The 12,930-nt window shown below is 52.1% G+C and overlaps 1 protein-coding gene across 1 annotated transcript in view; it reads right to left on the bottom strand.

Annotated features, from left to right (window-relative positions):
• smg1 (SMG1 nonsense mediated mRNA decay associated PI3K related kinase) overlaps positions 1 to 12,930 on the bottom strand; it is a 48,319-nt gene that overhangs the window by 14,202 nt on the left and 21,187 nt on the right. Inside the window, exons 21-40 of the mRNA XM_068596116.1 lie at positions 12,589 to 12,788; positions 12,316 to 12,477; positions 11,685 to 11,839; positions 11,472 to 11,605; positions 10,933 to 11,241; positions 9,930 to 10,071; positions 9,646 to 9,796; positions 9,237 to 9,357; positions 7,931 to 8,176; positions 7,086 to 7,237; positions 5,208 to 5,343; positions 4,695 to 4,839; positions 4,473 to 4,611; positions 3,693 to 3,911; positions 3,275 to 3,455; positions 3,010 to 3,171; positions 2,678 to 2,904; positions 1,691 to 1,845; positions 1,117 to 1,339; positions 744 to 990 (exon numbers count right to left, since the gene is read on the bottom strand). Coding sequence (XP_068452217.1) covers positions 744 to 990; positions 1,117 to 1,339; positions 1,691 to 1,845; positions 2,678 to 2,904; positions 3,010 to 3,171; positions 3,275 to 3,455; positions 3,693 to 3,911; positions 4,473 to 4,611; positions 4,695 to 4,839; positions 5,208 to 5,343; positions 7,086 to 7,237; positions 7,931 to 8,176; positions 9,237 to 9,357; positions 9,646 to 9,796; positions 9,930 to 10,071; positions 10,933 to 11,241; positions 11,472 to 11,605; positions 11,685 to 11,839; positions 12,316 to 12,477; positions 12,589 to 12,788 — 3,606 coding nt within the window. The remainder of the gene's footprint in view (positions 1 to 743; positions 991 to 1,116; positions 1,340 to 1,690; positions 1,846 to 2,677; positions 2,905 to 3,009; positions 3,172 to 3,274; positions 3,456 to 3,692; positions 3,912 to 4,472; positions 4,612 to 4,694; positions 4,840 to 5,207; positions 5,344 to 7,085; positions 7,238 to 7,930; positions 8,177 to 9,236; positions 9,358 to 9,645; positions 9,797 to 9,929; positions 10,072 to 10,932; positions 11,242 to 11,471; positions 11,606 to 11,684; positions 11,840 to 12,315; positions 12,478 to 12,588; positions 12,789 to 12,930) is intronic.

Below are 12,930 nucleotides of genomic sequence, written 5' to 3'. Positions count from 1 at the left end.
CATTCTTATAAACAAAACTGGTCCCATAAAAGAAACTTCCTGAAATTAGAACAAACCTCTCGTCAGGTGTGACTTCTTCACTGCTGATTCATTTGGCGTGCAGCTGACAACTCAACTCAAATTACATTTAATGGTGATCTTCACCCTGTTTTGGGAGGAGGAAGTACCAGAAGTACCAGAGCAACAGGTGCCATGTGCTGACCATGTGAGCAGTACTAGTCAGTTACTCTTAGAGAGAGTCTGCACATGCAAAGGTCCTGAGCAATGAGGTGGAACTGGCTGGTTGAATAGCAGTGACGATCCCTGGACTAGTGTGGAGGGTTCGCTTGAATCGTAGTAGTACTAGTGGGTTCCTTTAGTTCACGTAAACACAGACAAGGAAAGTACACTGTTGACAGTTGAGCCCATGGTGAAGGAGGCTGTCGTCTCTCCTCAGGCTTCATGTGTTTCCCGTTGCATTATGAATGTTTCATTCACCTTGATGACGGGGATCTTGTGTACAGTGAGAAACGGCTTTGCTGGACGCTGCCCTACACTCCACCAGCAGGACTCTACTCAAATTCAATGAGGTCCACTGAGACCTTTTTGTGATGTGTGCAGTGCTAAAGCTCTAACTTGTGTTCTGATTTAGTCGCATAAAACCACAATATGATATCTTTATTCCCCCAAATGGTTTAACTGACAGTGTTGAATCAGAGATGCCTCTCAGTGCCAGTGAAGCGCTACTCGTCTCCATCTCCTACCTTTGAACAGGTATGGGTAGTTGCGGCCATCTGAGCCCAGGAAGAAGAGCTTCTTGGGCTTAGTCTTGGTGGGCAGGATGGTGATGGTGTTGCCGACGCTCTGGATGGTCACGGCGTCCGATGCCGACACCTCGCCCGGCAGGGCCATCTCGGTGGTGGTCATGGACACCAGGCGAGGGCTGATCTCGTCCAGGTGGAGCAGGTAGCTGGTCCTCTTCTGAGCGCGCTGCTGCAGGCTCATCATGATCTAACCAGCAAACACACCATGATGATGATGATGATGCATGGAACCTCACACAGCCTACAGCCATGCAAAAGGATCTGAACCCAGAGCTAGGAATCACAGGCGGATTCAGTCCAGCTTCAACCGCACCTGCTTGAAGGGAAGCCAGCTGCTGGCGGGGTTGGCGGGGTTGGAGGGGTTCCTCAGGCGCTCCAGGGCCGAGGTGATGGAGTCCCCGTAGGTCTGCTGGAACCAGGTCTCGTGCGGCGTCTCCGCCGGAGCTGCTGTGATGCTGCAGACGTGATCCAGGGCGAACACCACGGGCCGCATCAGAGCAGAGTGCTTCTCGCGCATGATGGCCGTCTTTTCGTCCCTGCAGCACAACGAGAGTGTAACGAGACGAGTGGAGCACGTCAGCTGATTTTTAACTGACAATCAGAAGGCCGGGTGCAGGGCTGCATCCTCAGCTGTAAGTAATAATCACGTGATGAATATAAGATGACAAGAGCCCCGTAGAGCACACTGGCATGGTGGACACACACACACACACACACACACACACACACACACACACACACACACACACACACACACACACACACACACACACACACACACACACACACACACACACACACACACACACACACACACACACACACACACACACACACACACCCTCCTGCTCCTCCTTCGTGAACACAACATGACTCCAGGCCCTCACCTGCGCAGCGTGTTGTTGTTCTGGACTCTTTTGACCTCGTCCTCCAGCTGCTGGATCCTGCGCAGGACGTGCATGTGCTGCTGCTGCAGCACGCCCAGCCACAGCTCGTCCCACAGCAGGGTGACCCTGCGCAGCTCGCCCACCAGCTGCTGCACCTAGTGGCCACAGAAAGAGTTGCACACATTTAACTCTCGCACCACGCGGGCACAGGGGAAATGTTCAGAACGTCCCTTCACATCCCTTAAATCTCTCCAACACAAAGCTCTTTTTATAGTTTCATCTGCGATGGAAATATTTCCTCGCTGCCTATTTTGGTATTTTTGCTTATTGTGATGTCCCTTTATGGATTTTTTCCCAAAATCAATTCTGAGAGTAAAAACATAAACACAACATTTGTTAACACAACCAACTAGTATGAAACTCTCTATATGTGTACATTCCTGTGGCTGCACGGCTCTGAATGGAAGCGTAGGGAGTGGTGACATCACGAGCGATGAGGCGAAAGCCTTCATGTTCTGCTGCTGCGAGAACGATGCTCTCGCCGCTCGGTTTTGACTTGATAGATTCAAACAGCCGTTTACAAACCAACATGGCCACATTACTGTTTGTAATCCTGATCAGACCTCTGCTTTTTCTTTGAGATACATTTTGGAACATTTAGGGTTCTTGGGTCCGACTTTCAATGTGATCAGACGAAGACAAACGCTGTCCCCTCGTCCTGAACCCAGACTCTCTCCCTCCTCTTAACGCTACACCGCTGTGGGCGTGTGACGGTCACCCCTACAGAGCTCACCCTGAGAGAACGTCCAGACCAGGGTGTAAAACGCCCCCTTCATAAAGAGGTTGCTCGTGTCTGGGCAGCCTCACGCCGCCCTGCAGCTAACGCCGCCCCCCGCTCCGTCTGACCCGTCAGAGAGGTGTAGTGTCATGCTGGGTAAGTACAGTAAGGTTGCTTCCAGCATGACTGCGTGATGTGCCGCCTCCTACCTGCAGCACCATGGTCGGGTTGGCAAAGGACAGCTTCTCTACGATCTTGCTGTAGCAGTCCTGCATCATGGCTTGGTCTTGACTGGAGCAGAACGTTGCCAGCTCCTCTGAGGCGCCTTCCTGCTCGATGCTCTCCTGCTCTTCCTCCTCCTCCTCCTCGTCCCCACCGAGGCCCTTCTCCTGCATGCTGCCCAAGAAGGTGGGCAGAGCCGCCGGCAGCCTACTCCCTGTGGACACATTCAGATCCAGAGCGTTTACGCCGGTCGTCGATAAGGTCGGCGAATGATCTCGTGGACAACACTGTGCGTCTCGTCTCCACCCGGACGTCCTACCTGCGTTCTGAGCCTCTCCTCCCAAGGAGAGCGAGCCCACGATGGCCGGGTAGAGGATGAGGTGAGGAGAGTCCTGGGCCACTCGGCACAGCAGGCTGCATATGCTCTGTCGGATGTAGGCCTCTGGATGGTTGAGACGGGAGAAGAGCTGGGGGATGATCCCTGAGGACACGAGGACAGCAGTTACACACACATCTTTACGTTTGCTTCCTCTCAATGTGACGGAGATGTCCCCGAGAGGACTCCACACAAGACGTCGACCTACCCCTCCAGGGGGCGGTGGGGGTGGAGGCGAGGCCCAGCTCCAGGCCCTCCCTCAGCTCCCCAGCATGCTTCACCAGCAGACGGAGGAGGCGCAGGGTTGCCATGACGATCACGTCGTCATTGCTCTGCTTGCTGTTGTGACAGGACAGCAGCAGCTTGGGGTCGTCCTCGTCCACGTGGGCCTGAAACACAACCAGCCTTGAGAAGCTGTCCTCGCTCACTGTCAGCCCGGAGGCCGTGGCCACGCCCCGGAGGCCGTGGCCACGCCCCGGAGGCCGTGGCCACGCCCCGGGGGGCGTGGCCACACCCCGGGGGGCGTGGCCACACCCCGGGGGGGCGTGGCTACACCCCGGGGGGGCGTGGAGTTGGGACCAAAGAGTTGTGGTTAGTAAGTGGAACAATCTGGGCCTATGTCTCACCTGCCCTGCGTTGAGCTTCAGGAAGGTGAAATAGGCCTGGCAGGAGACCCGGTAGAGGCCGAAGATGCGGTCCACCACCCGTCTCCAAACCCGGATCAGGCCGTCAGTGACGGGCTGGCCCGCCTCCCCCAGCCAGGGGCACGAGCCAGTGAGCTGCCGCCAGATCACGTCCACCATGTCGTCCTCGTCGTCCTCCTGCTGGAGGGCCAGGTCCTCATCCTGCACCGACAGAGCAGCATCACAATGAGCTGCTCATGAAGCACAGACAGCCTAACACCAGGGCATTGTTTTTACAGTTCATCTAGCTGAGGCTTTTATCCGGAGACTCACAATAATGTCATTCAACATGAGGACAAACCCAGAACAACAAGAATCAGGAAAGTACGATTTCTTCACTAGAGTAAAACTACAAATCTCTCTCTCATAATTGTATTATGATCTGCCCTGTTTAGCAGTTGTTTTTCAATAAAATAAGACATTTGCATAAAGCAAGCCCTAACCCAAATGAAAAACAAGTTGGATAGGATGAGTCACAGTGACTCCTCTAGTAAGAATAATAGATGCAACAAACTGTAGAGTACTTAAGGACTAAAGTTTTCAATAGCTTCAGCATTTAACACGAACTATTGAAGAAGCACATTTTACACAATATGCAGACACTAGGTGGATATGAAATGAAGTCTTTGGAGCAGAATTCCCCTGAAGAGATGGACTGAGAAGTCGGAGAGGAGCTGGCAGACAGCCAGGTCGAGACGTTTTAGGAAACAGAACTAAGTGTACCTGAATGCCAGTAGGTCGACACATGGCCTGTCCAAGAATGCCAAAGATGGCGTCCTTGTCTTCTTCACTGGTGCTTGCTGGCAGCAGCTCCTCGATCTCTTTTTTCTCCCCAGGAAGAAGAGGCAATCCCTCCCCTTGGCTGAGAGAACGCAACATTAGGATCGTTACAATGGGACAATCAGTTGCATCAGAGCTACACGCACATCCACCGGGTCCACGAACCTGGCATTATCCACCACTTTCCTGCCCCAGCGGTAAGCCCAGCTGGCCAGCGCGGCCCAGGACTTAGCCATCTCCGGAGCCAGGCTGGTGGACAGCTGGTAGAGTTGGCCCAACACAAAGTCGGGCTCCCCAACGCCCACACTCACTGCACAGAGAGACCACAGCCGTTTGAGGAGAAACCAAGTCAGCAGCACAAGATGCATCCTAGCGCTGAAAAGAAGACTAAATGCCTGCAACATCAGATTTCAGCCTGTCAATGGGATATGTCAGCATCCTACGTCTACCCGGGGCGTAGTTATGTCGTAACAATGATGGATAGTAATGATGATCATGAAGTAAGCTGTTGGAAAGCTATGCTAGTTATGTGGAGTTAGTGCAGGCGTGGAATATTGCATATTTAACACATAAGTTAACTAATAGTCAGAATGGAGTCAGAAATTGACACCAGGACAACATGCTTGCACATTGTGTGGGCACTGAGTCATAAACGGTCATTCCAGGGGTAAATGTTACCTGAAGTCTCAGCAATGATGTGAGGGATCCCCTGGTCCTCAAGGGGAAGCTCCAGCAGCGCTGCAACGTTACGGCTCAGCGGCGACATGCCGCCCAGGGCATTGGACGAGTTCACGGCTCCAGACCTCTTTACCACCTAAACCAACACACCAGCAGTCCTTAAGTCTCCTCAGTAACAGCAGCAGTCCTTAAGTCTCCTCAGTAACAGCAGCAGTCCTTAAGTCTCTTCAGTAACAGCAGCAGTCCTTAAGTCTCTTCAGTAACAGCAGCAGTCCTTAAGTCTCTTCAGTAACAGCAGCAGTCCTTAAGTCTCTTCAGTAACAGCAGCAGTCCTTAAGTCTCTTCAGTAACAGCAGCAGTCCTTAAGTCTCTTCAGTAACAGCAGCAGTCCTTAAGTCTCCTCAGTAACAGCAGCAGTCCTTAAGTCTCCTCAGTAACAGCAGCAGTTCTTAAGTCTCTTCAGTAACAGCAGCAGTCCTTAAGTCTCCTCAGTAACACCAGCAGTCCTTAAGTCTCCTCAGTAACACCAGCAGTCCTTAAGTCTCCTCAGTAACAGCAGCAGTCCTTAAGTCTCTTCAGTAACAGCAGCAGTCCTTAAGTCTCCTCAGTAACAGCAGCAGTCCTTAAGTCTCCTCAGTAACAGCAGCAGTCCTTAAGTCTCCTCAGTAACAGCAGCAGTCCTTAAGTCTCCTCAGTAACAGCAGCAGTCCTTAAGTCTCCTCAGTAACAGCAGCAGTCCTTAAGTCTCCTCAGTAACAGCAGCAGTCCTTAAGTCTCCTCAGTAACAGCAGCAGTCCTTAAGTCTCCTCAGTAACAGCAGCAGTCCTTAAGTCTCCTCAGTAACAGCAGCAGTCCTTAAGTCTCCTCAGTAACAGCAGCAGTCCTTAAGTCTCCTCAGTAACAGCAGCAGTCCTTAAGTCTCCTCAGTAACAGCAGCAGTCCTTAAGTCTCCTCAGTAACAGCAGCAGTCCTTAAGTCTCCTCAGTAACAGCAGCAGTCCTTAAGTCTCCTCAGTAACAGCAGCAGTCCTTAAGTCTCCTCAGTAACAGCAGCAGTCCTTAAGTCTCCTCAGTAACAGCAGCAGTCCTTAAGTCTCCTCAGTAACAGCAGCAGTCCTTAAGTCTCCTCAGTAACAGCAGCAGTCCTTAAGTCTCCTCAGTAACAGCAGCAGTCCTTAAGTCTCCTCAGTAACAGCAGCAGACCTTAAGTCTCTTCAGTAACAGCAGCAGTCCCTAAGTCTCTTCAGTAACAGCAGCAGTCCTTAAGTCTCTTCAGTAACAGCAGCAGTCCTTAAGTCTCTTCAGTAACAGCAGCAGTCCTTAAGTCTCTTCAGTAACAGCAGCAGTCCTTAAGTCTCTTCAGTAACAGCAGCAGACCTTAAGTCTCTTCAGTAACAGCAGCAGTCCTTAAGTCTCTTCAGTAACAGCAGCAGTCCTTAAGTCTCTTCAGTAACAGCAGCAGTCCTTAAGTCTCTTCAGTAACAGCAGCAGTCCTTAAGTCTCCTCAGTAACAGCAGCAGTCCTTAAGTCTCTTCAGTAACAGCAGCAGTCCTTAAGTCTCTTCAGTAACAGCAGCAGTCCTTAAGTCTCTTCAGTAACAGCAGCAGTCCTTAAGTCTCTTCAGTAACAGCAGCAGACCTTAAGTCTCTTCAGTAACAGCAGCAGACCTTAAGTCTCCTCAGTAACAGCAGCAGACCTTAAGTCTCCTCAGTAACAGCAGCAGTCCTTAAGTCTCCTCAGTAACAGCAGCAGTCCTTAAGTCTCCTCAGTAACAGCAGCAGACCTTAAGTCTCTTCAGTAACAGCAGCATATAAGTAATAAGTAATAATGCCATGTGAGCAGCATGAATAAGGTGCCGCTGCATTGGAGGTGAGCGTACCTGTTTGAGCTGAGGCGTCATGTCCTTCCAGTCCGCCAGCAGCCACTTGCACAGCGTCAGCAGTGAGCGGCAGGCGGCGCCTTCATTCTTCCCCACATGGCAGTAGGACAGAGCCGCCCTGCTCAGCATCTCCATGGCCGCCATCGACTGGCCTGAGGACAGAGAGACACTGTTGGAGATGACCAAGCAACACACTGAGGAGACACACAAAGCCAGGACGCGCTGCAGTCCAATAGTTGTCTTTGGTTAGAAAGGCGCTGCAAGTACCTCAGTGGCCGCCATGATAAGAGCCCGTCGAATTCTCTAAAAGCAAAGGAGCTTCATGCTTCCTAACTTAGCTCCTTTAGCTTAGGAAACACAAGAACTGCCTTTAAAGGAAAGGAGATAATGCAAACCCACAATCCCTTGTGGGGGCAACATCTAAAGTGACGCATCATTTGCCCGTTTACAAGAACAAACGATCAGGAAGACAAACGCAGATCATGTAAATAATTAGCATAACTTGGAAATTCACAATAATTTGTTAAACCTGCTGGAAAACTACATACTTTACATTGCTGTTGTTGTACACTGATGTAAAGTCATCACACAGCTGTAAAGTCATCACACAGCTGTAAAGTCATCACACAGCTGTAAAGTCATCACACAGCTGTAAAGTCGTCAAACTGCTGTAAAGTCATCACACAGCTGTAAAGTCATCAAACTGCTGTAAAGTCCTCAAACTGCTGTAAAGTCCTCAAACTGCTGTAAAGTCCTCAAACTGCTGTAAAGTCCTCAAACTGCTGTAAAGTCCTCAAACTGCATGTGAAATCGTCGTGTGCAGTGTATGAAGCTCTACTGCTCACCTGCGGTCCTCAGGACTTTGGCCTTTTCGATCTGCAGCTCTGGTCCCCACTTCTCTCCCAGAGTGCCCTCCAGGGTGAGGCGCCTGAAGGCCTGGTTCAGCGCGTCCTGCTGCTCCTCCTCTTGCGTCCCGTCGCTGCATTGGCTGAGCAGCCGGGACGCCAGGGCGATGTTGCCTTTTTTACGAGCAAATTTGACCGCGGTCAGACAAAGCTCCATCAGGTGTCCGTCTACGGTGGTAGAGTACCCTGGACAAGAGAGCAGTCGTCAGCCGTGTTGTACAGTTTACTGAGGGCTTTCAGCCACATGCACACGTTCCCTGCTGTCGGTGGGTCCACCAGCAGGGGGCTTCTAGTACATGCAGAGAGAGAACTAACCTACTGGACATCGTCTACACTCGTTTCTGGAGCTTCAAGAAAAGCTTAGAGCAAAAAACTAAAGAAATCAATACTTTAGTTGCTCAATTAGCAGAAACCCATGAGGAGACCAAGCCCCTCCTCCCTAAACCAGAGGGCCCTTCACTCAGCAACACGTTCTCCTTTTATTGCCTTTGAATGTGACCCCGCCGTCCTGCTGTGAGGAAGCATCAACGTCTTATTCATCACAACAAAGTGCAATGCAACACACACACACACACACACACACACACACACACACACACACACACACACAGTAGTGAGGCTACAACCCCTCAGCTGGGACGGGACCAGAGGACTCTTCTGACTGCAGTAAAGCTTAAAGGAGACCAGGCAGGAGGGGGCGTGTCCATTTACATTCAGAGTCTGACCCGGCACGGACAGGGCAATGAAGGAAGCCCGTCATGGTGCTCGACTGAGGCCTGAGGAGTGTTGGCTCTCAAACTACAAATCATGTGCGCTGCACGACACGTCAACAGGCCGCTGTGGGCGTCTGCTGGTCGGCTGCAGGGCTCTGAACACGGAGAGACGGCTCGTACTGGCTCCAAACGATTAAAATACTGATACAGGCCACCGAGGCCGAGAAGACATTTTCACTGTAATACGTAGAGAAAAGAACATCTGATAGTGTGTGTGTGTGTGTCTGTGCGCTCTCTCTCTGCTGGCCTAAACAGAATCACAAAGATATATCTATTTTATAAGTTAATTGTTTTTCACAAATGCACTACATGTATATTAATTAATTATTTTTCCCTATTAGCTTATTTTATCATTGCACAGCTCCTGTGTGTGTCAGTGTGTCCTGAGGGTTTTTAGACGAGGCTCAGTGCAGAACTTGAACATGTGGAGACGCCTCCATGAACACACACACATGAACACACACACGTGTTACCTTTGAGCTTGTGGAGCAGCTGCCTCTGGAACATGGTGTACCTCAGGGCCTGAAGGAACGGCTGCACATCCTGCTGCTTGCAGGAGCTCAGAGCCTCACTGCACAGAGGGATCACGCAGTCCTGCAACCACACACACACATTAGTGGAACAACAAGTCAGGATCTGGTGCTGGTTCATGAATGACATGAAGTGGTCTGCTGTTGGATAAGTGGCGCGCCTCCTCAGCAGCAGGGGGTGCAGACCCGTGGGCCTGCAGCAGGGGGTGCAGACCCGTGGGCCTGCAGCAAGGGGTGCAGACCCGTGGGCCTGCAGCAGGGGGTGCAGACCCGTGGGCCTGCAGCAGGGGGTGCAGACCCGTGGGCCTGCAGCAGGGGGTGCAGACCCGTGGGCCTGCAGCAGGGGGCGTACCTCTTGTCCCGTGAGCGTGTTCTCCAGCGTGGCGGTGCAGTGCAGCTGCAGCGTGGGCAGCGTGGGCAGGGCGTCGGACAGCGTGAGGGTGGACAGGCGCAGAGGACCCAGGCAGATGCGTCCCGTCTGCTTCAGGCAGCGCACCAGCGTGCTGAAACACATGTAACACACAGGCGGACATGTTGTCTGAGGAGGCTGCAGCGCGTCAACAGTGACAAGACTCATCTTCTTGTTTCTGCTGAACTCTGGCCCCGCCCACACGCCGTATCCACCTAAATACTCACTCTGGATTGGCCGCGCTCCTCTGCTCCTGCTGCTGATTGGCTCTGGTCATGGCGCTCACGGCGCTGCGAAGGAGCTGCACCTCGATGGCTCTCTGCAGCTCGGTGGGATCTGGACTCATGGAGGGCAGCAGCCTCTTGAGGTCTGGAACACAGCACAGTGTGAGGCTCAGGGGCCAGGAGCTCAGTACCCCCACGTCTTCACCTCTCCCCACCTTCTCCAGACCTCCCCTGTTTGAGTCTTTCCCCTGTGTTTGAGTCGTCGTAGGAACCCCACATTCCAATACTTATGTTCATAGCATGTTTTTGTTCAGCAAAGTCTTGGAAAAAAAATTTGATCTGTAAGAAAATCACTTCTAAAACATATTTTGATCATAACTATGAACATCCAGCATGATATGAGTCAGATTCCCCAAAAAAGCCTCCTGGAGCATCAATAAGACACCTTTATGAAAAGATTAGGACCTAAAGAATCAGAATCTGCAACAAAAATCACAATAAAACAAAGACTTGACCTGTTAGGAAGGAGTTTCAGTCAAGAAACTGTAGTTTGATTCAAAAATGTAAAAAAATACGCATTTTATGCCAAAGGTTTGTCTGAATGGGGCATGCTGGGACTTAAAATGGACACAGGAGGATTTTCACACATGGTTTCTGAAAAGATTAAGATTTGACATAGTGAAAAGCAATTATTATTATGGATTTACATCTACTCTTTCATTCTTGTCTTCAAAATAATAGGGTGTAGTATTTGAAGGAATGTTTTATAAAAATCATGTCAGTTTGTATTTCAAAGCAGGAAATTTGTAATTTTGACTTTGAGTCTTTGATGACTTGAAGACCTTTTTAACGCATCTTAAAAGGAAAGTGGACCCAGTCCTATTAAAGATTACTAAACTGAAGGGTTTTTTAAACAGGGACCCCTCTGGACTGCCCCTGGACCCTTCCTGGAGCCCCCGTGGACTCCCCCAGTAGCCCTCCTGCAGCCCTTCTGGAGCCCACTCACCCAGCTTGTCCTTGCTGCTGGACAGCGAGCAGTCCTCCCCGGGCAGCAGCTCCAGCTGGGCCCCACACTCCTCCAGGTCCCCCTCCTCGAAGCGGCTCAGAGCCTGGATGTAGTTGAAGTCCGTCCTCAGGTTGATGCCGACCGGACCGCTGGAGCTCTGCTTCAGGGCGAGGACGGCGGCCTGCCACTCCCTGACCGACGGCCAATCGCAGAGAGCCACGTAACACTGACACGCCTTGTTGGCCAGGAAGTTGATGACCTCGGGGGAGCACTCGCTGGACTTCAGCAGCACCGTCTTCCTGCTGTCCCCTGCTCGGAGGAGAACACACACACACACACACACACACACACACACACACACACACACACACACACACACACACACACAGTCTTGGTTTGTGTCTTCCCGTGTTCATCACTGGAGCGCTCTGCCAGAACGCACTCATCAGCACCGGAGAACACATCTCCTCCAGCTGTGTTTTCAGATGGAGACGTAATGCTCTCTGCGCTGCACGTGAGGCAGGACGAGCTGTTGTTACCGTTGCTGGTGTGATTGGGGCTGCTGGTGCTGCTGGACAGTTTGAGGAGACAGCATTCAGAGCTCTTGATGCTGCAGTCCATCCCTGTGACCGCAGACAGCTGGTCTTGATACTCCAGAGCCGCCTTCTCAAATCTACACACAGGAAGTTACCGTTCAGCGAGGACAAACAAAGACGCGTGCGCGTGTTACTGGAGCTCTCGGCCGAGCGTACCGTCCTTCAGCCTGCAGGGAGACCGAGGCCAGCCAGCCCGGACTCTTCCCCGTGGCGCTCTGGCTCCAGGCGGCCAGGCCCTGGATGGCCTCAGGACAGCGCAGCTCACACAGAGCCTCCACCAGCAGCGTGAGAGGAACCTCCAGCTCCGGACCCTGAGGAGCAACACACGCCGTCAGCCAAGCACATGCCTGCATAGCAGAACGGCTGCACACGCACACACACTGCAGCAGCTATAGGGCTTCCTGCACACCTGAACGGATTTCTGGGCCGGTTTCAATGTTTAAAACCAATAAAAGGCTCATTTGTGTTGTCGTTTCTTTAGGATTTGTTCATTTACTCCTGCTTTTGTGCCAGAGAAACACATTCATTGAATAAAATAACAGCCGTACAAACTCCTGAAACAACCTGGAAAACCAAACTAAAACGCTTCAATATCTGCTTTTCAACTACCTAGTGACAGGTAGAGCGAGGAGAGAAGCATCTATTGCTGTCACACAGAACATGACGTGTGGAGTTGGAGGAGCTGAAGGTGCAGCACTCAAAGAGGGTCACGCTCGTCTCCACAGAGGCAAAGCGCCTCGCTGCACTGCGTACATGCCCCTCCAGGTGAGGCGGCTCGTGCACTGACCTGGCCGCTGCTGTTCTTGATCTCCGTGAGCAGGTCGAAGCCGTGGCGGATGGTCACGGCCGGCTGGCCGGACAGGAGACCCACCCTCATGAGGGCCAGGCGGATCCTCGTCAGCCAGTCCTGGCATGTCTGGCGGTTTGTGTAGAAGAAGGTCCTGATGCCCTGAGACAGAGGAGAAGGACTACAATGAGTCAGGAGCCGCTACTCAACAGCTCAGGGGTTGCCTCCACGAACACATGAACTCCCGTTAACCAGCGGCTGCACGCGGCTCACCTTGGGCGGGGCGGTGAGAGCGTTGGCGCAGCCCTCGTAGGCGTTGTACATGAGCTTCTCCAGGTTCTCCACGTACTGCAGCAGCAGAGCGAGGCGCAGCTGATTGGAGTGGTGACAGTCCCCGTCGCCTCCGGCGCCGGCCCACGCGCCCACATCCTGCTCGGGGTTCAGGCTGTGGGCCGCCAGGCTGCGGATCATTCCTGCAGCGGGGACACGGCCGTCAGGAGAAAGCATCGGCATTTCATTATTGCCCACAACAATACCTTCTGATATTTATTGATGTAGAAAACATTGTAAATGTAATTCACCTTTCATTGCCACACCTAGTACACAGCACAGTGA

The sequence above is a fragment of the Clinocottus analis genome, unplaced genomic scaffold, assembly GCF_023055335.1.
Source record: "Clinocottus analis isolate CAN_PGR_092001 unplaced genomic scaffold, fCliAna1.0.p SCAF_34, whole genome shotgun sequence".
Taxonomy (NCBI): domain Eukaryota; kingdom Metazoa; phylum Chordata; class Actinopteri; order Perciformes; family Cottidae; genus Clinocottus; species Clinocottus analis.
Note: the sequence above shows the minus strand (reverse complement) of the source record. Positions and strands in the feature narration are given on the sequence as shown.